Source organism: Copadichromis virginalis, linkage group LG10 (assembly GCF_057382275.1).
Source record: "Copadichromis virginalis isolate Kocher_CV1m ecotype Utaka linkage group LG10, C_Virginalis_male_GT1.1, whole genome shotgun sequence".
NCBI lineage: Eukaryota > Metazoa > Chordata > Actinopteri > Cichliformes > Cichlidae > Copadichromis > Copadichromis virginalis.
In genome coordinates, this window is record NC_140627.1 from 1,553,772 (window position 1) to 1,577,500 (window position 23,729).

At 44.3% G+C, this 23,729-nt stretch overlaps 1 protein-coding gene across 3 annotated transcripts in view; it reads left to right on the forward strand.

Annotated features, from left to right (window-relative positions):
- camkk1a (calcium/calmodulin-dependent protein kinase kinase 1, alpha a) overlaps window positions 1-23,729 on the forward strand; it is a 51,980-nt gene that overhangs the window by 5,143 nt on the left and 23,108 nt on the right. For 2 of the 3 annotated variants that reach the window (XM_085469399.1, XM_085469400.1), the window contains exons 2-5: window positions 12,708-13,109; window positions 18,327-18,374; window positions 20,195-20,248; window positions 23,414-23,465. In XM_085469399.1, the coding sequence (XP_085325525.1) occupies window positions 12,822-13,109; window positions 18,327-18,374; window positions 20,195-20,248; window positions 23,414-23,465 (442 nt within the window). In that variant the 5' untranslated portion in view covers window positions 12,708-12,821. The remainder of the gene's footprint in view (window positions 1-12,707; window positions 13,110-18,326; window positions 18,375-20,194; window positions 20,249-23,413; window positions 23,466-23,729) is intronic. The other variant, XM_085469401.1, reaches the window with a different exon arrangement.

Here is a 23,729-nt window from a genome sequence, read left to right on the forward strand (position 1 = left end):
GATATAGATGGAAGTGCCTGCTTTGCAGTCCCTGATCATTAGCGATAGCACAGTATATTAAGATACACGGTCCCAATGTGTAGTAACTGTAATCTGATTTTCAATCTTTCAAATTAAGTAATAGTGTCATTTGCACATGCTTCTGGTCATGCTATCACTGTGGCTCGTGGGATAGCAATGTCAGTCAGTCCGTCCACCACACCGGTGAAGACTGGGCTGTATTCATTCCTTTAATTATTCCTGCCTTGCTGAGGATTCGAGTGTTTGCTAATCGATGGTTGCACAGAAGTTTGGTTCAGACATTCATATCCACCGTGAGATAAATTGTATACTGTAATTCTCCCTTCCACCAAGATGCAGTACTTGGTTTACAGTTACCGTATTTTTCGGACCATAAGGCGCATTAAACAAAACCAAACAGCCAGATAAGTCAAACTTTCCTCAACTCATTCTTCTTGCTTCCTCCACTTCTGTACCATTGATTCATTAATGCTGAATCCTCTGCAGCTGTTCTATTCCCATGTTGTTGCAGTATATTAATGACTAACCTGGTATTGTGGATGGATTATCTCAGTTGTTCTCCTGACTGAAGTTTGGTCCGTTTACAGCAGGGGTGTCAAACTCAAATACACAGTGGGCCAAAATTCAAAACTGGAACAAAGTCGCGGGCTAACATTAATATTTATTGAAAAAAAAAATCTTCCTCCAGATATAAGAATGAATCTTTCCTTATGGACTCAAATACGTTTTGCAGGGGCCAAATGTAATTAGGCTGCGGGCCAGAGTTTGACACCTATGGTTTACAGCATCCTGCCATGCGATTGCATTTGTCTCTAACCATCGGGAACCTTCACGTTAACTTTTATCGAGTGGGAAAAAAAGTTAGCGTTCATCCTCCAGCTTCACTGTGTTTATGCTAACATAGCTGTGTCGCTAGCGATCACGTAGCACATCATTATATACCAGCTAGCCCAACTTCAGTAACCCTACAAACGTCACTGCTGTTTAGTTTCCTGTCTTCATTTATGTTGGAAGTGATAGCAGAGCTGTACGTTTGAATTTTTTCAGAAATCTCTCAGTCAGAACATGCTATATCATGTTTAGGTGGAAGCTAGCGAGCTAACTTCCTGCTAACTTCCAACTCTGTTAAGTGTAATAAATTCTGTTTTCATGGATGCCTGGATGTTAAACTTAATTGTTACACCTGGTAAAGCAGCAACACTGATGATTTTATTAAAGATGAAAGGATTTAGACAGTTTTTAACTCTCAGTGATGCTGCAGTGTTCGTTTGACTTTGGGACCTGAAATAGATGGAGTTTAGGACCCAGATTCCTCTGCGAGGCTCCTGACTACAGCCGTGATGTTCCAACAATCCATCACGCGGTGCGGCTTCATAGCTTAGCAAAGTCGTACTAAAACATTTTTGTCAGATCTTTGAGCGCCGTGTAGCACATAAAACCGGTTCGAGGTCAGTGAGCACAACCAGAATTCACACATAAGGCGCACTGACGATTTTTGAGAAAAATAAAGGATTTTAAGTGCACCTTATAGTGTGGAAAATATTGTAATGTATCTCACAGCATGACAACATCAAAATCACAAATGAACACATTACAGAAGAAGTATACACCTTTCCTGCTGCTGTAAATTATCTGTGCAGACAGCAGTGGAGGTGGGGGCATTGCAGGTGGAGGAATCGATTCCCATGGCCATCACAGTTGTGATTTCAGCCGAGTTCTAACAAGGCAGCTTAAGATCTCCTCTGACAGTACGCTGCTCTTCAACTTCTCTATATGATGCTCTCTACTTTTTCCTGCTCTGGTGCTTTTGCTGTACTGCTGTATAAATATAATTCTGCAGGAACGATGGACCTACATGAAAGAGCTGGTAATCTTTTGATGAAAACCTGGAGGAGGAGCAGCATGTAACCCTGGGCCAGCTGACACCGGCAGAGGGAAGCCTATTTTTGTGAGAGTTGCAGAGAATTGACCAACCTCAGCTCCTCTCTCCAGGCTACTGCATCAAAATTTCTCTTTGTAGCTGGCATAAGGGTAGAGAATAGCGGACTTTTCAATGCTGCTGCTAACGTTACTTAAAAAGGAAGAGAAAGGCTTACAACCCATAGGGTTTCTTACATTTCTCGAGAATAAACTGGCTCTGATATCAGTGGGATGAAGGATGTGGCTGGCACGATGGAGTCATCACTGATTGCCATCAGCAAATGTAAAAAAGAAAGTCTTCTAAAATGTTGTTTTTATGTATATTGCCAGTTCCTTTTTTCCACTGCGAGGTTTCCTAATTACAGTGGCTGTGTGTGTTTCAGTGGCAGCTGTAACCTGCTGACAGATTCAGTTTATAAAGATATGAAGCTGAAACACTTCAGGTATGTTTGCCCAAAACTACCACTTAAAGGATTCATTGTTGAAATCGTTGCAGATGGTTCTTCTAGGTTTCGAGTTCATACCATACAACTGTGTCTTTGGTGACTTTGATTTGTCATTTCTTGTCTTTTAAATAATGTGTGTTATCTGCCAGTTTTCCACAAAGACTGAAAAATGTTGTAAAGACCCTCTCTGGGCGCGCCATGATTAAGTCATCGAGGGCTAAACATTTGCTTCCTGTCTGATATCAGCAGCTTGCTCGTGGCGCTGCCGTCGCAGGCCTCTGCCTGTGACCTTTCCCCACACAAAGAACATACCCACTTGTTCCTGTAAGGATCTTCAGGCCAGCTGGGGTCGTCTTTTTTTTCTTCACACATCAAATGCACATTAAGAAATCTGTTCCAAAGAGATAACAGCTGAACAATTGCCTTTGTTACGATGCTTACAATCCTGTGAAGGCCATATAAGCTTGGAAAAATGTCTTTTTTCCCCCAGCGAGAATTCTCTGAAATGCATTTCACAAAGGAGCTTATTGGCAGAGAAAGCCAAACCTGGTCACAGGCTGGAACGACCGTTACTCTCCGTTACATGTCAAGTGTAATGTGCAGCTAATTGCATTTATTAGATCATTATCCACAGTTGGAGGCCATGAACGTTAAGTCATGTTGTCACTGAGACGCCTGTAATCTCCACCCGTTCACACTGTCATGCTCATTAGACCGTAAAGACACACGTGCGCGTGAAACCGTATCGATGCGACCGTGTGCCGTGTAAGGAGAACACTGTCTTCACTTAATGCGCCGCTGTCTCATCTCAGAACATCAAGCCTGCACAAGACCTCTTACAGGCTGCGGCATATGAAATTTACACACCTGACAGCCATTCACAGCACAAGCACGATAACCTTTCTGCCAAATGGAAATGTCAGCGTCTAGATATATGCTTTGCTCTAAGGGAACAGGAGCCTGTAGTTGTGGGTGAATCAGATTACTGTCATCATTTTAATGCACATTTTTGGCCTTGCTAGCAGCGTAGCCAGACACGGCCAGACTGACATCATGTAAGTCTACGAAAACATCCAGCAAAGTTTTATTAGCTGAGAATCAAATAGCATTTTTTTGTTTGTGTTTATTGTGTTTCTAATTTCAGCTTTTGTGTTGTTTTGGTAGCCTGTCCAACCAAGTGTGCGTGTCGGTGCATGCGAGTCTCCCTTCCCTGACTTTGGTTAAACGTGGACTAACAGTTTCCTTTTCACCTGTGTGTGTGTGTGTGTGTGTGTGTGAGACATTCTGTCTGCAAACACGAAAGCTTAAAAATGTTGAATGATTCCTGTTACAATGGTGCAGAGTGGGCTCGTGTTAAGAATCCATTCAAATGTGGTCTTCGAGGTTAACTCGATGATTTATTTTATTAAAAGCTTTGTAACCCAGAAACTACGATTCTTGTGAGTTTGCTTTGCATCCACCTAATAGACGTATTTACACGTTGCATAATTCATTTACAAGCTTCCTGAATTTTTTGGGAAAACAAAATAAACTTGTGAACAGAAACCTTTCTTACTTTCAGACATACTGCTGCTAGTCTTGCTGGACATTGCTGTTGGGCAGTCTAACATTGTATTACAGAGTGCATAAACTGATAAAAGTAAGTGAATAACGTTGCCGTATATTGTAACTGCTGATTATCTCATAGTGATACAGGTCATATGATCACTGCTGTCCCCGAAACAGCCGACCTGCTGTCAGGAAGGGTTTTCCTGTGATCGTCCTGGCACTGGGGATTTGGGTTCGGGTCCTTCCAGGCTGTAGCAGTCCATGACTTGAATGGTCTGAAGCCGTTTTAGCAGCAGGTGGAGTAAAAGCATATCAGGCAGAATTTAGGTTATCTCTTGCTCATGTCTTATGCGTTATTGACTGTAAGCTGCAGCCTCACCAGCCACTGTGCATCAGAGCGTCCCTTCCACCTGACCGCAGGGTTCCAGCAGCAATGAGAATGGATAGAGATCACCGGGATATTGTGGCTCTTTGGGGGATTTAGTGTATCACTCTCAATGGGAAGGATGGATGGCTTCTCATTCTGCAGCAACACATTAATCCTCTGCGGGTTCAAATCATCACAGATTACCAGGATCCTCTTGAGAGCCGTAAGTGGGAATTTTAAGAGTCTGCAAGAGATGGATAACACTCGGTTTGTCTTCTGTATTAACCTGCCGTCTCCGCTGGACTCAAGCCTGTGCTAACGCTTTCTAAAAGTAGGTCACCAGCTCGTAGGTTGTGCCACTGGTCAGCCTGAGCAGTGTCACGAGGACAGAGGGTGGAGCCGGCCTCACCTGAAAAGTCCTCTACAACACAACTCTGCAGATCAGGAGGGCGGGGTGGTCCCATTCCCGTCTGTCCTTATTAGAGAAACCCCTGTCGGGTAACATTTTCAAGATTCCAGGAAGGTCAGGCTTGTTGCAGGGTGCCGACTCATGAGTGTGAGCACAGGAGAAATAATTGGCTCATCCAACTTCCCTGTTTGGAGTTTCATATCCCGTGTAATCCTGGGCTTATAATGCCTGAGGTAACCAACACTGGAGAGGGTGTCCTGGATTTGTTTGGGATTGTCCCCCGGTGTATTTCTGTCCACTCACATTGATCGTCACCCGTGGATCCCAGGGGCGGAGCTTCCTGCCCATCGCATGGGTGGACAAGAACGTGTTTAACAGGTTTATGGTTCCAGCTAATTGTGTCTCGTACAGGTGCCAGATAATCCTGTGGATTGAATGAAAGAGTTCCGGGGATTAGTCTGTGCCGGGCAAACACACTGCAAAGTGTGCAGCAAGTGTCAGCACCTGTGTGCAGCTCGAGTCTGTGACTTTAGTTCACACATCTGAACTTCCTGTGCTGAACTGGATATCAGAAATATGAACCTGTGAGTCTTTGTTTGGGAGGACGTGGTCTCAAAGGTCTTTGTTTTGTGTAATAAGTTACATCCTATAGATGATGTTTGTTTATTTTTTGTCATTTTCCCATCATGTTTTTTCATCTACATACTGAACAATTTCAGTCCCCACACACAAACCTCACAGCCCTTTGGTGCTTTCACTGGTTTTAATTCATGCCTAAATGTACACTTTATTTTTTTATTTACAAACTGTAATCATTGAAGTTTTCATCAGGTCACAGTTTCTCAGGGGGGAGTGGGGTGGCTCATTGCAGCATTTGGAGCTGTGGTTTGCAGAGTACTGCTGACTCTGAGACGTGTAGGAAACTGTCATCATTAGCTGTTGTCCCCCAAGAATAAGTCGTGTTTGACATCAAAAACATTCATCAGTCATAGAGATGAGAATATCCCTTAAATGTGCCCACAGTTGTTGGCTGATTACAAAGTACTCTTGCTGTTTCCAGAGGCCCTTAAGCTGCTGCAGTGTCAGTTGATGCAGATCAGTTCCGATGATTAGACTGTCACCACCAACCTCTAGTTGCACAAAAAGTGGAACATGGGAAAAGCCAAAAAAGCCAAATTCCTTTTGTTTAGAGAGCAACCAAAGTATCCCCTAATGCTTTTTCAAAAAACAAAGTGTGTGTGTGTGTGTGTGTGTGTGTGCGCGCGTGTAGACACAGAAACTATGTAAAATCCACACTGTGCCATAGGCTTGCTCAAAGATTCATCAGTAGCAGCCAGTTCACCAGCCAGAGACCTCAGGGTGCTTTATATTGTAAGGGACAACAATACATACAGAGAAAAACCCAACAATCATATGACCCCCTATGAGCAAGCACTTTGGCGACAGTGGGAAGGAAAAACTCCCTTTTAACAGGAAGAAACCTCTAGCAGAACCAGGCTCAGGGAGGGGCGGGGCCATCTGCTGTGATTGGTTGGGGTGAGAGAAGGAAGACAGGATAAAGACATGCTGTGGAAGAGAGACAGAGGTTAATAACAGATATGATTCAATGCAGAGAGGTCTGTTAACACAGTGAGTGAAGAAGAAACACCCAGTGCATCATGGGAATCCCCCAGCAGCCTTTAGGAGAAAGGAAAGTTTGAAGCCTAATCTTGAAAGTAGAGATAGTGTCTGTCTCCTGAATCCAAACTGGAAGCTGGTTCCACAGAAGAGGGGCCTGAAAACTGAAGGCTCTGCCTCCCATTCTACTTTTAAATACTCTAGGAACAACAAGTAGGCCTGCAGAGCGAGAGCGAAGTGCTCTAATAGGGTGATATGTTGATGTTATCCACCCGTCCTTCATTTGAGGCAGATGAAATGTGACAGGAGAATACCTGATCAGCCTGTAGGCTCATGGATAGTAGAGCAGCAAGGGAAGAACCTCTTTAGTGTAATATGAGTTGTACTCATTTGATGTTAAGTAGATGAATGTATTGATTTGTACTTATTGCGGCCTTCTATTAAACATGGGATAAGGCCTCGTGGCAGTTAAAACCCTGGAGTAAAAATGTGTTTTCTTGTAACAAGATTCTCACTGAGTAAAATAATGGTACTAATAGAGATTTTCTTACGACCGAACCACATAAAGTCAGTTTCTTCCCGCTCACTGTTCCCAGTCCTGGATGAGGAGCACAACATTGTTGCTGTTTGAAATTGACCCGACACTAAATTGGTCACAAATTAAGACAAAATCTTGCCACAGGCGTGGTCTTCATGATATTTATGTCAGCAGCTTGGCACTGATGGCTAACTGTGACACTAATGTGCTCAAATTGTCCATTTAGTGATTTCATTTTACAAATGAAGTTAATTTGATTTCAGTGCCCTTTTAATTAGACACCCAGTTATTACTGACATTTGTCTTTTAATCAGCTTTGAATGCTTTTTAATGGTGTGAACGTTGACAATGAGCTCAGGCTAGTGTAACGCTCCTCCTAGCACTGATCTCAACTTTGATTAGGACCAGATGCTAATAGCATGTAGCAGGATCCAAAGCAGCAGCATATACAAAGATGCAGCAGTCTGATGTGCACGCTGCTCTCAGCTCTGTGAGCGCAGGAGGCACCAAAGTTCAGAGTCAACTTGTAATTCACAGTCTGAGATAAGCCAAAGCCCGTTTCAATTGTTCTAATCAGAGAACCGACTTTGTTGTTAGTTTAGTTACAGCCAGTTCCAGTCCCGAGGCCACAGCAGGAGCACAAAACTGCTGCAGCAAAGAGAACGTGTTTGCTGCGCTGCAACAGAAAGAACTGTGTTGACCAAAGATAAATAATATCTTAGTCAGCCCACAAGTCACGGCCACAGTCGTGCTTAGTCATGCTAAAGCTTGCTAAATGAGCTTTGTGCTACAAGCCTGCTGCAGACTGTGTTACTCGGTCTCAGTGCACCAGCCTATACAGATGCTTATATATATATTTATATTGGCTTAACTCCAACAGCACACTGCCGTCCCTTTAATGTCCATTGGAGACTCCAACAGCGAGCCGTCCCCGGTCATGTTAAAAACTGTTGCTTCCATCTAGTTTTGCTTCCTCTTGTTATGTTGCAGGCTTGCAGTTACACTTTATGTTCCATCATTACTGTATGTGCTCTTTGTTTCTCACCATACCACCGCATGGACGCAGCAAACACAGCGGTGCGCGTAAAATCAAGCCGTTAATGAGTGATGCAAATGCCAAACAAGGCGAAAAAGATTGAAAGATTGTCCCCCAGTTACATTTGCGTTTTATCCTGACGTGTTAACCGAGGTTTTACTGTAGAACAGAGTGATCGATCAGTGCTCCGAGACTTGAAACCCGAGCCATGGCCCCTGTTCTCACTGTCTTCTTGTATATTGTGAGTTCTACTGTATGTGTAAAAGTGTGTTTTTCAGAAAGCAGCCTGCTGGACAGGGACCATGCTGTGTCCCTGCACTCCACAGAGACCTCAGATGAGGTAAAGAGGGGGAAATAGCAGACCCAGTACATGAAAAACAACATGTGAGCAGCTCCTTGGATGCCTTAGTTTGCTCCACACGCTGTCTTCTCTTTCTTTGAATGCAGGATTTTATTTTGACTTTGGCCTTGATGTCTGTGTTTGCCGTCTACACGAATGGCACAGGAGACAAATTGAAGGCAGGTTAAGGGTGAAAGTGGTTTGCTAATGGAAGCCAAATGGATTCATTTGTTCAGCCGTCTCCTTCCTGCTGTAACTGGCTCTGCTGAAGCTGCTTTCAGTCTAAACTGAAATGAAAGAAGGCTTTAAAACCTTTGCAGAGGATCTCAAGCTTCTTTCTGGTTTCTGTCTGTTTTTCCTATAATTGTTTACCTGATGACAAAGATACTGTTTGAGCTTTAAACATTAACATTTGCATCTGCAGCAGAGCTTTGAATGAAAGCATTGATCTCTGCAGAACATGGTACACATGTTGTTTTCATGTTGCTGTATATATGAAATTATTAACATTTTCTATAATTAAACTATTATGATTAGGAAACTGTAATGTCAATGTAGTTTTTCATTTTTCTGATGAAGAATTTCATTTTAAAACATGTTCGACATTGTGAAATTTAAATATAGTACACGTAACAGGAAACTGGATGCTGACAGAAGAGTATTTGACCTTATATACGTCCAAACGCTGGACGTAACATTTTTATGTAAACTGAAGAAAACGAATGATTTGAGATGTTAACAGTTACAGGGTCGTTCCAAGCTGCCATGTTTACATGCACAGTGAGATTTGACAAACGTTACACTGGAAACAATCATCCGTCCAGCCCTTAGTAGCAGAAATCAACCACCTCTCTGTGGCTTGCAGCAGACTTCAGCTGTGCCAAACAAAAATCAAAGGCTCCATTTCTAAATCTTTTCCCACCCTTGAAATCACCTACATGCTGAAATTTCACTAACGGGAGTATTTTATTACAACAAACTGAAACCTGACTCTAGCAAACAGGTTTGCATCGGCTGTGCTGCATGCACGCTCCTACATGCATCGTTTCCATGCTCGGCTTGTTCACGATGTGAGCTCTGCGACGTCATCAGAGTCGCTGCTGCAGTTTGACTTTCTTTACTGAAGGATTTACAAACTGCACGCTTTGCACAGTTTTCACAATAATAGCTGGTTTAGTGGTAATCAGTACCTCATTTCATGGTGCATTCCTATTGGTTGGGAGATGCTGATCCAAAACTTCTGGTCAGAATCTGGTCCCAGGCTGTCTTTGAGCACTGCGGCCAGCTGTGAAGCTCTTGCGCTAAGCAACAAAAGACAAAGTTTTGAAGCCATGACCAAAGAGATCGGCCTGAATTTCTTTATTTGGACTGGACAGTGTCCACGCCGCTTTGTGACATCACGCTTTGAAGGAGAATTTTCAGCATGTCGTTCCTACATTGTTGCTCTCAGTATTAAAACAATAGAAACTGATGCAGCAGAACCAGATATGTCATTCTTCTTCCCCACATCTTACAGTAACTCTATACCTGCAGTATATAGACATGTCTCGTTTGCTTCCTGGGGTTCAACTTTAGCTGTGTCCGTCTTTGTGGCTTGATCATGCAGGAGAGATCGGATTTTCTTGTACCAGAGAGAAAGAATTTGCAATATTCAGAAAGATGAAATTGAAAAAATTAAATAATATGTAGGAACCTCGACCTGTCAGTGTGGCAGTCACAGCGTCTCACAGCTGTGCTGTGAAGAGGAGAACCTGTCCTCTTAAGCATTTATCTGTTGAGATGAATGAGAGGAAATATTAAACCTAACAGCATATTGTCCTGCGTTACGGAAATGTGCGGTTACCTGCCTCTGTGAACAAATAAGTCGCAGTGCAGCTAAAATGAATAACCAGACCACTGCTTCTCCTCTGCCTCCCACTTCTGCCAGGCTCACACATGCAGCGTGTTGAATGCTGCTGCAGTGGAAAGAACCCGTTTCAAGAGTGAATCACTGGCTGCGATAAGAAATAAGCAAAATATGACAGATCCTTTTTGTTTTTCTCAAATGAGTCAGGAGGCACACAATGCGTCTCCCATCTCTGCTGCCAGTTTAAAGGTTGTTTTTTCTTATCCAGTACTTGCAATTTACATAGCATGAATAATCAGCATTGGAAATATGCAAATAGAAGAGGGTAAATTCTAATGTGCAAAGTGGTCCTCACACATGCTAAATCGATATAGACGTCATTGACATTCATACTTTTGCATGAATAGTGACTGTTACAGAGGAGTCCACGTAGGGGGTCCCTAGGATCCAGTGTACTGTACTGGTGCTGCAGGGAAAAATTACTTTCCCAAACATGACTCCCAAAATGTTCCGGTCGGGTTGTTTTCTTTGGAGACCGGCTGCGATTGTCTCACTTTCCCTGAATTGTGATGAATTAGCAGGTTAGTTAAGGATGCTTTTCAAAAACTCATCCCATTACCTGTGAATGATGTTCGTGTGGTCACGTCGTGCTGACGTGTCATCAAGCCCTCAGGTTGCTGCAGTAGCTAAAACTGCTTTAGGATGCGTGTCGCAAACCCTGACAAACAGGAAATGAACTAGTGTAACATCTCTGAAATTTAAACAAGTCTTGTATGTGCACAACTGTCTTTCCACAGCATGTCTTCATCCTGTCTTCCTTCTCTCACCCCAACCAATCACAGCAGATGGCCCCGCCCCTCCCTGAGCCTGGTTCTCCTGGAGGTTTCTTCCTGTTAAAAGGGAGTTTTTCCTTCCCACTGTCGCCAAAGTGCTGCTCATAGGGGTCATATGGTGGTTGGGTACCTTACAATATAAAGCACCTGGCGCTTTGTAAATAAAGCTGCATTGAATAGACGTTAGCACTGTCAGCTCGGTAGCTAATAGCTTCTATTTGATGCAAAAGCGCCGCATCAGTCCCGTGGTAAAAAAGACCACAGGGTCTGAACCAAAGTGATGAACCAACAAAGTGATGCTGCCATCCCGCTAATTTATGCGTTAGTGCTGAGCGGCTGAAACTGAGACCTGGCAGTGGGATGACAGGAACCAGTAAGACACACCTGGACAAACTGGAACACGGTGTTATTTTTGACTATGAAGCTTCTACCTTCCTGACACACTTCAGGAATAGCATTACACGGCCCATTTACTCAACACCTCAGATGTGACTTCCTCATACTGTGTCTTTTCACAGCACACATACAGACCCAGGTGGTCCATTTAGGATGAAAGCACTCTTGATTCCTGCTGTTCATAGATGGTGTTTGACGGCTACGTGCCCTTTAGCTTCGATGGCCGGGCTAGGCGCAGAACAAAACCTGAGCCGGGTGTACTGGGGAGCTATTTTCTGTTTGCTGCTAATGGTGAGACTTTGATTAGAGATGAAAGAGGAAACGCAAAGTAAACAAATTGCACTAAAATGTGTGGTTATGCACACAAAGCATTCAGTCTTTTTTTTTTGTCTGTCTTTTTGTCTGTTTGCATTTTTTGCCTGGGTCCGCCTACATGCATCTGACTGAAAGCATGAAGCATAATAAGGCTTTTCACTAACAGGGTTGGGTTTTCTAATGAAGACATTAATTTGAATTTGTAGGCTCATGAACCACCAGGCCACCCGCCCACGCAGAGATGACATTTCCTCTTTGAACTGACTGATTACGTTTAAGCGTTTTTTTTGCAGCCGTGTTTCGTGCAAACCTTCAGCAGCCTCCGAAATCTTTGATAATCCGGCTCCCTTTACTAAGACTGTGAGAAGGCTTGTTTCTAAAGTTTTCAGCAGCCAAAAAGGGACTAGCATGCAGACTTTCATCGTTAATTCAAGAGGCTCAACAACAATGCTTCATTAACCATTTAGAATTAAAGCCTTTGGATTGTTTATGGCCAGTTTCCATATTGTTTCATAAATGAATTTGCATTTGGTATCAATTCATTGTAGCTCTTAATTTGTGGATAAGGTCAACAAGCTGAACCAACCACACGGGGCTGGCTGCAGCTCAGGAGGCAGAGCAGGGCTTCTGCTAGGCCAGAGTGTCCCTGTGGCAACACACCGACCCCCAAGACGCTCACGCACGCATCCATCGGAGTGTGAGTGCTAGACTGAAAGCACTTGGAGGTGCTCGTGTGAATGTGGGTGTGAGGGGCAGCAGTCCGTTTAGTGTTGACCTGTCGTGCAGATCTGAATGTGTTTAACAGACAACAGTCTGCAGGTAGAAGTCAAAGGTAGAACGTGGATTCCTGTTCTGAATATATGAACATGTGATGTGACAAATGCTTATAGTTCCTTGCAAATGCTTATGGAGATGCATTTTTATTAACTCCTCTCTGCAGCATATTGGCGAATAAACAGATTGAAGATTCATTTAGCAGAGATAAATTGGAGAGTGAATCATCCTTAAAGCAAACCAGGTGCATGCATAGTGCATCTCACTGAGCTCAGTCTTTTTCCCGTCTCTGTCTTTCCAGCCGCTGAGACCCTGAGCGTTGCACGCTGGCCCAGGCCACATTGATGCTGGTGGGCACTGGCCTGTTCCTCTCCCTGCCACCTGCTTCTCCACAGCTCCCACGTCTTGAGCCATCATGGCTATGAGCCGTGACGCTGGCTGTGAGAGGCTGGACCCGAACTCTTCTACGCAGACCAGCGGTCTCACAGACATCATGGCCGCCATGACAACAAAAGACTCGGATGGCTCAGCCGCCAGCGGCGCGAAGAACGGTGGCTCCCAGCAGGACGTGGCTCAGGCCAAGCGGCCTCTTCCGACGCGGCCTCACCTGACTGGGAGGAAGCTGTCTTTGCAGGAGAGGACGCACATCTCCCCTCGCAGGCCTACTGTGGAGAGTAAACGGGTGTCCATATCTGACTCCCAGGTGAGATTGTTATCGCCTTTCAGCTTCAGTGTAAATATGTGACATTTCCTTTCACAGCGCAGCAGTACCAGTGTGAGGTTCATTAAAGACATGAAGCTAGGTGCTAACCACCTCCTGGCCACATGCAGTCTTTTCTCCTGCCATCTACAGCTTCTGATTTGGGATAGTGGGTTTCTGAATTTGGGTGTGACAGGTGGCATCATAGCAGGGAGTGAGGTGCACGCTGACAGACGGCAGCTTGTCCTGCTCATGACAGCAGTTGTCAAAAGTAGACACCACCAGCACATCCTGTAGGATGGTGCGTCTGTTATTACAGGCGGTGTGTGAGTGCGACAGTGTTCCAGCTTTGTCCCTGAAATGTAGTCTGGACTGGTCCACGTGTGCTGTGATAATATGTTGGAGTGTTGGGGCAGGAAAAAAGAAGCAATTTTATCAGATTAGATGGACACGACGTGCTTTCAGGCCTGCGTCGTGTTGCTGAATGCACCAGAGGAGACGTAGGGTCAGCCTGGGAGCAGCTAAACATGTGACCCGTGTGTGCACTGTATGTCGAGCCTCGGCCTCAAAGACCCCACTTTTACGCTCTGTGGTTTCACATTTGTGTAGGCACGGTAAAGGCTCGTCGTGCTGTTTTACAGAAACCTTCAGGTTGCAAACGACCTGCTTCGTTGTCTTCTTCCCGGAGCTTCAGGGACATACGAGTGAGCAGCAAACCTGCAGTGATGCACACGGCTGCTGCTGCTTCACGTCTGGTACATTCAGTGCGAATGGAGAAGAGCACAAAGGTTAACTGTTACAAACAATGGAAGCTAATGAATCTGTTTAAAGTGCATGTTGTTACTATCAAAAACAGTTTTGCATCTAGTGTGTAACGACTGATTTACCGAATTATGGCTGATTTACATTTCTGTGGGGCGTCTTTGTAGCAGTCGTCCACTCGTCGGTGGAATTTATCCTTGATGCTGGTGTGGTGTGTGTTAATTATCATGTCATTGTGTACCAGTGTATCATATGTGGTGCCAGCTCCACTTCTGTAACTGGACACATACAGGAACTACTGAACAGGTAGTGAGCTGGCCAATCACAGCAGCTGCGGGCTGGGTCAGCGCGATGTGTGGCTACATTTCTGCAGAGCTGCAAGTCTGAACCAATGCTGAAGGTTAGTCGCGTGGTTTCAAAGGGATTTGCAGTTACATCTCAGGTTAGAATGTAAATTTCCTGCTGAAGCATAAATTGAGCCTCACATGTCAGGAAAGTCCTGCCTCTGGGGCCACAACAGCTTTCGCTGCTTGGTGTATTTTATTAGTTGAAGTTAACAAAGTCACGTATCCTGAGGAAATGGCTGCATACATAATTGCCTGTACTAGTTAGCTTTGCATAAAATCAAGCTAGCTCTGTGTGCGCGTGCATGCGTGCGCGTGTGTCTTGAAATGTGAAAGGAAGCAGCTTAAACCTGAGTCTCTGACTAGGGCTGCTCGATTATGGCAAAAATGATAATCACGATTATTTTCACTGAAATTGAGATCACGATTATTTGACGATATTTATTTCGTCCGCCAGAGCTTATATTATTTTTTTACATGCTGTAGTGCCATTTGTGGGAGCATTTCAAGTTGCTATACATCAATACAACTGTTATAGCCCATATTTTAATAATATGTATGCATTAAGTCCATAGTAATTACATTAATTGCAAAAAAGTGCAATAAACTACAAAAAAATTGAAAATCGCTTTTGTTTTGTTTACATATATTTCTACTTGGAGAAATTTAAGAGGTTTATCCCTCAAAACTTTAAATACAAAAAAGTTGCAAAAAATAGTTTACAACAACAGGAAATTTATTTTGAGTGTCTTCATAGTTTTATTTTGGAGATACAGCAATTTTTATATACTGCAGGAAAAACAAAAAACAATCCTATGATGCAAATTTGCAAAGAATGTGCATGTGCATCAAAATAAACTATTTCCAGCTGTGCAATTCGAGTTCTAAGGCCTACAAGTGAAAAACTAAATTTTCCGCAAAAATGACGTCACTTGCGATAGTTCACGTTGACGTCTTTTTCACTGTGGGAAGTGTTAAGAACAGCTGATCGGATCGGCAAAGCCTGTTTCTGGAATATTATGTTTTTGTTCCTGCAAGCTCTTTTTGTGCAATTTTTGCAAAGCTATATGTGGAAGGAAACCGTGACCGAGGACAAGCTGATGGCATAAGAAGTAAGTACAACTCCTCTGGTTTCATATGGAAAAAAATTATTGTGCTAGCTTAGCGTTCAGGTTCTACAGGGATTTAAAAATAGTTACACAAAACGAGCATGCTGCTCTGACCGGCTTTAAAGGTTTAACAATAACAATGTATTGAATAATGACTTTAAAAAATAATATAAAATAGTGCAAATACTGATAACAGTGCAAATGTTTGCAATATAAGAAATAAATGAAAAATGTGAACTTTGCAGTGTTGCTCTGTGGTGCAGCTACGACACCATAGCAAAGTTTACACACTGTGTCTACTTGATCCACGTCTGACTGAACCCATAATGTTTCCACACCACTTAAGTTTTTTTTTTTTACCTCTCTTTTCAACCAACAGCAGTCCACTCCTCTCCAAATAACTTCTGCTTAGCTTTCCGAGCTTCCCTCGTGTCCTCTTAATTGTTGTGACGCGTGTTCGAAATGCAGAGCAGTGCGCTTGATTTGCCACATGGAGCAGCGCGAGAGTAAAGCATGAGGGAGGGGCTAATAATCGGCTCAGTCATTTTTAATGATCGTTGAAAGCCCAGATCGTAATCGTGATTAAAATTCGATTAATTGAGCAGCCCTATCTCTGACAGCAGTGATGCTTTTGTGTCTCACAGTGTTGACTCTCATTATTTGTCACCTGTTATGATTTCGGGGCCTTTATAGTCTGTTAGACCGGCTGCCAGTGCCGTGTGGCTCTGGGTGACTCTCGAGTCTCCTCTCTGCTTTTTCCAATTCAGATTGAACATAAAATATTTATGACAGCTGCCAGTACAGGAAACCCCTCTGAATTCATCACATTGCTGCCACAGCCTCGCAGACCTGTCATTGTGTCCATTCCTATCTGCAAATGGAGTTGCATCTCCTGCACTGAACCATGAAAAAGGGCTCGTGCTGCTCGTATTTCAGCGTTCGCGCTGGATGTGCAGAACGAGGGTGGGAGAGAGGTTTGCTACGACTGGTAAAAGCAGACAGGAAGACGCAGCAAACACCTTTGTAGGCTTATCAGAATGAGCCAAATGAAAGAGGTTGTCTAAAATCTACATCCTGTTATTTCCACTTCAAAAAAAGACGTCTGTTGGTAAATTAGGAAGTCCTGCATTAAGTCAGATGATGAAACGTTGTCACCAGGTTGTCACCTTCCTCCTGCTGTCTTTTCTCTCTGTACTTGCAGTCTGTTCATAATGTGTTCCCCGTGCACCGTGGGAACTTTTAAGAGAATGATTTGTGTTTTAAAGTTTGGAGGATCTGAAGAACACTATCAACAGTAAGGACAAAAACAGGCATCATTGTGAGACGGTGTAATTGTACTTGACATGAGTGTCTATGGGCCTAGAGATGCAATTACACTGACTGCAGTAAAAGGAGGAAACTAATGCACCGACCCAGTCTGCTGGAAGAGTTGATGCAATGAGATGAATGCACCCGGCAACAGTGCATGCTAACCTAAATGCCCCCCAGTAAAATGTTTCCAAGCAGGAATACTGCGTGCTGGATTCGTGAGTGGAAACTGTACGTGACTCTCGGGATGGAGTTTGGCAGTCCTTTGCTGCTAAGTATCTGCTTGTGTTTGTCTGTGCAGCGTGATACATTTTGCAGGCTTTTACACCAGATTACCATAAAAGCTGCTTTCTTGTATGACTACATGTACGTTAATGATGTTAATGCAGCAGCGGGGGGAGCTTGGAGTAAAGAACCAACGCAGAATAAACCCTCTTACTCTAAATTCGTCTCGCTTCACCTCATCTGCAGTTTTGTCCAAACAGATTGTAAAATGGATTTTTGCACCTTCAGGCTTCGGATGCTGTTTGACAAATTCTCCTTTTGGTTTTAATATTACGTCCTCAGGCTGCTGACTTTTAATGGCTGGTCATTGATTTCGAGTGTGTATTTGTTATGCACTGATATTGATCAGCTGTTTAGCAATGAATGCAGATGACGAAGGACAGGCTGAGGTCTGCAGGGAAACCGATGACAGCTGGGGCAGCCGTGTGAGTGTACGGTGACAGCCCCCCTCTAAAGATTTAGCGTGGGGCAGTGGAGCATTTCAGCTTGATATGTGCATGAGTGGCAGATGTATTTAAGGCTTTCTGCATGACCCTGTTTCTCCATCAGCCCTGACAGAGTATTAACTGCAGCGCTGCATCCACTGAGCATGTGCAAGCAAGCTGGGAATCCAAAACAATCCCTCCTGCTGCTCTTTTCTTTGGAATCTCTTCATTTTCCCTCTGATCCTTGACTGCCCTGTTTTCATTTTTGTCTTTTTATCTCTCTTCAGCCAATCACAGCACTCCTTTTCTGAGTTGTACCCAAGCCTCAGTCTTCTGTCCCCTTCATAATAGTCCACAGTGCTGCACAGCGGCAGCGCATCAGCCTCACATCTCCTGCCGTGCCGACGCTAAGATAACCAGCAGTGATATTACCCCACATTATAGCGTTTTCTAAAATACGTTGCCTGTCCCGTCCTGCAGCGTGAGCTGGTGCTTTCGTCCTGCACGCTAACATCCGTGTTCTGCTACCACCTCTCATTCTGTAAACACGCCTCGGGCGACTGGGCTCGCTCACAAGCCGCCGCCCCCCCAGCTGTAATGAAATAAAACGACTGCTTTCTCGCACGCACACACACACGCACACACAGAGCAGTGATCACCTTTTGATTACTGACTCCACAGCCTTTGTCCCCACACCCCCAACCCTCACCTTGCCCCCTCCCCTCCTGTGCCGTGCCCCTGGCTAACTCTGCTGTAGCAGTGGTTGCTATGGAACTGCAAATCAGCCGTTTAAGCAGTAGCACTAATGGATCTGCAGACGGTAAACACACTGCAGACTGCATCGTCACCTACGGTCAGGAATAAATAACTTTCAGTGCACGTGTGAGCACACGAGCAGGAAGAACATTTTGTTTCTTCTTTTGCTTTCAGATGCTGAAATGATTCCTTATTGATTTTTCATGTTTGTCTGCTTTGCTTGCTTCTTAGGACTGTATCCAGTTGAACCAGTATAAGCTGAAGAGTGAGATTGGAAAGGTGAGTACCATCCGTGCCCTTGGCCTCCATTCAGTTTACAAAGCAGCAGTAACTGAGGAGAGGTCGGGCTGCATGTGAGGAAATGGACAGCGCAGAGCGTGGCCCATTTTCATTTTGTTCTGTACATTCCTAAATTTGACCCATCAAATTACCACGTGTGGGTTTATTTGTGGTTGGGTGTTGTTGGATGTTGCATCACCAACCAAAGGCCTGCACAACCCAGTTTCAGCTGGTGCATCACAGCCCAGGAGGGCCATTACATTTTTTTATCCTCCATATTTGTACATTTCGGCTGTGTCATCTTTTACAGCTTTTTAGAAACAAAGAAAAACATTTAAATTTGTGAAGCCAAAGTGCTGCAAACAGCCCATTTTTTCTAATAGCCAACAGGGACGACTCTGTTTGCACAAAGACGTTCAGTCAGAATATAGAAATGACCCAGCTGCTATGGGATAAAGTCATTAAAGCCTTTACTCATTTATTAGACGAGAGCCGTAAAGCAGGAGGAGGATGGAGCTTTAGGGTGAGCACATGCCTGAAGCCAACACTGGACCACAGATTCATGGAGAAGTCACAGACTAGCACTGTTGTACTGAAGCGCTGCAGTATTTGTCGATAACCGCTAACATTGGCTTGCTAGCAGATCCACAGTGGCTTTAGCATGTTAGCATAATAGGACTGTCCAAGCAAAAACAAAGAGGCTGTAAAGGAGAGACTGGGTGGTTAAAGTATCCTGATTACTACACATCCCAGAATTTCATTCAATTATTCCTAAAACCAGACATCTGCTTTATAGACACGTTGCTAATGCGACTGCCTAGAAGGACCTATAATGACCCCTAAAATGAATTTAAGCTCAGATTAAAGTGATGTCAGACTTATGGGTTGTTGATACCCTGATAATAAACCCTGATATGACAAAAGCACACAGCAAAAATCAAAGTGCTTTCAGGTGTTTGTGTTTTGAAGCAGAAATGCATGTAAATGCAACATAAGAGCGTCGATATTTTCAGGTTGCACAGAAAGTCGCGATTAAAGAGAAACACTGTTGTGATTTGGATTTGGAGGAACTTGTCGTGTTGGGAACAGAGCAGAGGTACAACTGAAAAACCAAATCCAGTTGTGTGAAGTGCGCATTGTAGCCGGCAAGGCTAACCGTCTCAAACAGGTTAGAGAGGGAAACAAATACTGTCAGACTGATATTTGCTGTATATTCTCTTTGCGTGCTTTATATGCGACTCAGCTGCAGGCCACACGTCCAAGTTTACAAGCAGGAAGCTTCACTCACAGTTGCACTGTAAAATGCAGCGAGCAGTAAAATTGTGCATATTAAATGAGAAAAATGTCAGTTGCAGCTGCAGCGGTGCGTATTACAGTGGATTGCATCAAAGTCCTGACTGTTAACTTTTGAGAACAAATAAGTGAGTAAGTGGCGCCTTTAAGCTGTCCGGGCATCAGAGTCTATATATGATTACTGAACCTCTCTGAACATTCGGTCGGTTCCTCGGTGCAGAGCGCTGGCAGTAAACACACATCCTCGGGAAGCGTGTGTGTGGGAGGACCCATTCTGTGCTGCCAGAGAATAAAAATGTTGTCTTTCAGTGGAAACGGTGCTGCCTCGAAAACATTCTGTCAGTGTGGCGCTGCCGTCTGCTCCGAGCGATGCTTTAGGAATCTGAACAGATTCTCTGAGCAGTCCTGCTCACGAGCTGCTCTTGTTTCGGTGCAAAGCTGAAACTACAAACTCAAAGTAGAGATTTCATGTTTGCAATGCTCGGCTGGTCTGCCTGTAAATGTGTTGTTCTGTTTTTGTATTGCAGGGCTCCTATGGTGTGGTAAAACTTGCCTACAATGAAGATGATGACAAACATTATGTAAGTTATTTGGTGGGAGCTTGTTTTACCGTCAGCATCCTTTAAGCTTTCATCAAGCCTCTCTCAGTCTGCTGCCTCCACCGAGGACCGGTGCTATAGATTCTTTTATTTTTGTTCTCCTTGTTATGAATTTCATCCCTTAAATTGCATCAGTTGCTGTGGAAGAAACTTGGGAGTGAGAGTGGCGTCTGCTGCCATTTAAAGTGCATCTCAGGCCCTTTTATCTCCCTTCAAAGCAGCTCTGCTCTGTGGCCAGTTCACCAGCAGAGTCTGCATCGAGCCAGCACACAAACATGAGCTTGTTTTGGGCCGTTCCTGCCAGGTGTCCCTCCAAGTGTAAGCTGTTACCTTAACATAACTAAGCTGCCCTGTGCAGCAGGATCAATGTCGACGGTTTAAGATGTACTTTTGAACCAGAGGCAGCAGCAGCTCACTGCTAAACACAAGTCAGGAGTTTGTCCTGGTGCTGCATGGTAGTGAACAGGATGTTTATCCAAGGACACAGGCGAGCTCTATACAACAAGGAAAATAGTCAAACAAGGCAGTGCTCAAACGTGGCTCTTGAGACGGTAATGAAATGCAGTTTTAAACAATGTCCAGTGTGGAGAGCTGCAGTTTGTGTCCAGCCTCCTGAAAACTACCCTGACTGTGTGAACCTGTGAACTCGACGTCTAACAAGCGCTTGCTTTGAAGACGGAGCCGGTCTGCAGTTGCATGTGATGATACTGGAGCTGTATTGGTAACTGAGATTCGTGTTAACTCCTCACACTCAGGTCCAGCACGACTAACGTGTTTGAAACAGACTCTGATTATCACACGCTGGCCGTCTGATTCTTCAAAATAAATAAAAATGAATGAATTAAAAGCTTCCCGTGTACCGGCGGGATTTCTACATACGTGTGGGAAAGGTCTAATTTTTGTTGCACACGTCTGCAATTCACTGCGTTCTCGTGTTTAACTCTGATAGTTGAAACTGATGGAAGCGCTTCCTGCGCTGTGGGCCGATGCAGACTGGCTCACACGAGAGGCGCATCTGAAATAACAATGATGGGAATCAAAAGAGGAGGAGATGAGTAATGGTGACATGAAGGGTGATTATATTTCCTGGCAGTCTGAATTGGCAGAACATTAAACTGATAGAATGCCTGAGCCCACGTACAGCATGCACACGTCACTCGCTTCACAGAGGACAGATCACATCTCAACAGGACGCGCTGTCGCTGAGGACAACGAAGTGTTTGCACTGGTGATCAGCCGTGGTCAGTTTAAAGGGAAGTAAATGCATCATGTACCTGATGTTCAGTATGCAGAAAACAAACTGTGTCATAGGATTTGCATTTTTTGTGTATGTTTCTGCAGCACCCTGTGTCCTCTGTATAATCACTGTGCTCCACACCTGATGGGCAGGAATCCGAATGTGGCGATGCTGTTTGTCAGGGCGCCAAGGCGAAGCAACTTCCTGCCTGGAAGTTGGGAGCAGTGAATTTGAAGAGCTAATTATTAACAGATATTTGATTTGACTAAAGGCAGAGGAAGCTCCAGTTTGTTGTTGTTTGTGACACAGAAAGAAAAATAAGCTGCGTAATATGATGTCACTGTGTCGTACACCAATCCATCAAGTCCACAAACGATGACGTAATTGTTGTTCCTTTACCCCACAACCATAACGTTAGCCCCCTGACCCCCACACCTCCACCCCTCACCCCCACCTCACTTTTTTGTATTTTGCTTTTTCCATGTCGCAGAACTATGACATCACAACAATGTGATTGGTCGATACTGAACCTGGTCCAACTTTAATTTTGGCGTTTCAGGACCAACACGGTGACATCAGCTGCAGGTTACAGATGATGAAGTGTTCTCGTCCTCACTGAGGATGAGACTGAACTCTGCATCATGTCAGGGTCAAATGCAGCGTTTGGTGATCACAGCAGTCCCCATGTTTGACATTCTGTTAGTTGTCCAATGAACTTGAAGCCTTTAATTGCTGAAGGGTTCATGCAGCACTTTTATTAAACCCTTAAAGTGAAATAAAGCTGAAAGTCTCACTTCAGTCACGTACTTGTAGTTTGATATAAAACCCATTGGTGTGGTGTACAGAGGGAAAACTGCAGGAACCCAAACACGTGATGTGCCCGTAGTCCAGAAATGTGCAAAAACAAAGCTGTGAGTGGTATCGGTGAATATTACGTGGTGCATGCTGCTAATTCAGTTTTTGTTTCATCAAATTCCAGCATGTTGCACAGAAAGTGGAGTTTGCCCTGCAGCTCATCCAGCCTGTCAGTAAAGATTACCTGATCCAACCTTTCTGCTCTTCTTATTTCATCTGTTAGCAAAGTTAATGTGTCGCGTGTTTACTGAAAAACCTACAGATCAGAGCGCTGAAGGCTCTGCAGCAGGCTCGGTGGTGCAGTAATGGGAACGATACGATGCCTTAAGTCATTTGAACCTTCTTATCCACCTCCTACTACATCTATTTGCTGCTGACGCACTTTTGGCTTCCTTTGATCGGCGCCACACATGAGTCACGTTGCTGCCTCAGTGCACAGTCCATCTTCAGCCAGGCTCGCGTTACATTTTGATTGTGTGTTTACGCACAGGCAGAACACCATGTAACTGTGCACAACGCAGGATCTTCTTCTCTGCCAAACCTCGTTTGTGCACAGTCAGAGCCATGGCGACCAGTTATACAAGAAACCAGCAGGCTGTTCATCACTGTCACAGTTTGTGGTGTAGAAATAGCAGAAAATGTTCCTCCTGCCACAAATTACGAATCAGTGGATTCACATTGATATTGTGAGTGTCTGTTAGAGAAACATGCAGTGAATGTTATTACTTTCCTTTTCCTTTGCATGACCAGTTCCTTACAAGAGGCCAGGATCACTGCGACACGACGTGCACACACTCAGCTGTGCTCCAGGAGCCGCTTGGTTTTTCCATGAAAGATTCCTCAGATCTGCTGAGAAACGCCGCCTTCACTTCGTACAAAGGAGAATTTCCTGCTTTGATGTTTGTGCACGTTGGGGCGAAGGCGGCGTCCACACGATGATTCTGGCTGCGATACGTTAACGTTCTTGGCTTTGTGTGCTTCCCTCTCTGATGCGTTGCCTTTTTGCTTGTTGCAAACATCATTGTTTCGTGCGCTAAATAACTTTTTACTTTCAGGCCATGAAGCTGGTGTCCAAGAAGAAGTTGGTGAAGCAGTGCGGGTTTCCTCGTGAGTTCTGCTTTTTCTCTTTTCATTCTGTTGACCAGGAAAGCTGAAGAAAGTGGATCAGCCTAGATTCAAAGAGAAAACAGAGTAAGCCAGTGAGAAATCCCAAAAGCAACCCGTTTTATGTATGGACACTTCATTAGGTACAGGATTGGACCCCTTTAGTCTTCAGGACTTTAATCCTTCACGGTAGAGCTTGAAAACGTTGCTCTGGGATTTGGTCCGTACTGAAACAACAGCTGCACGTCCCAAAGTTGCTCTGTTGGA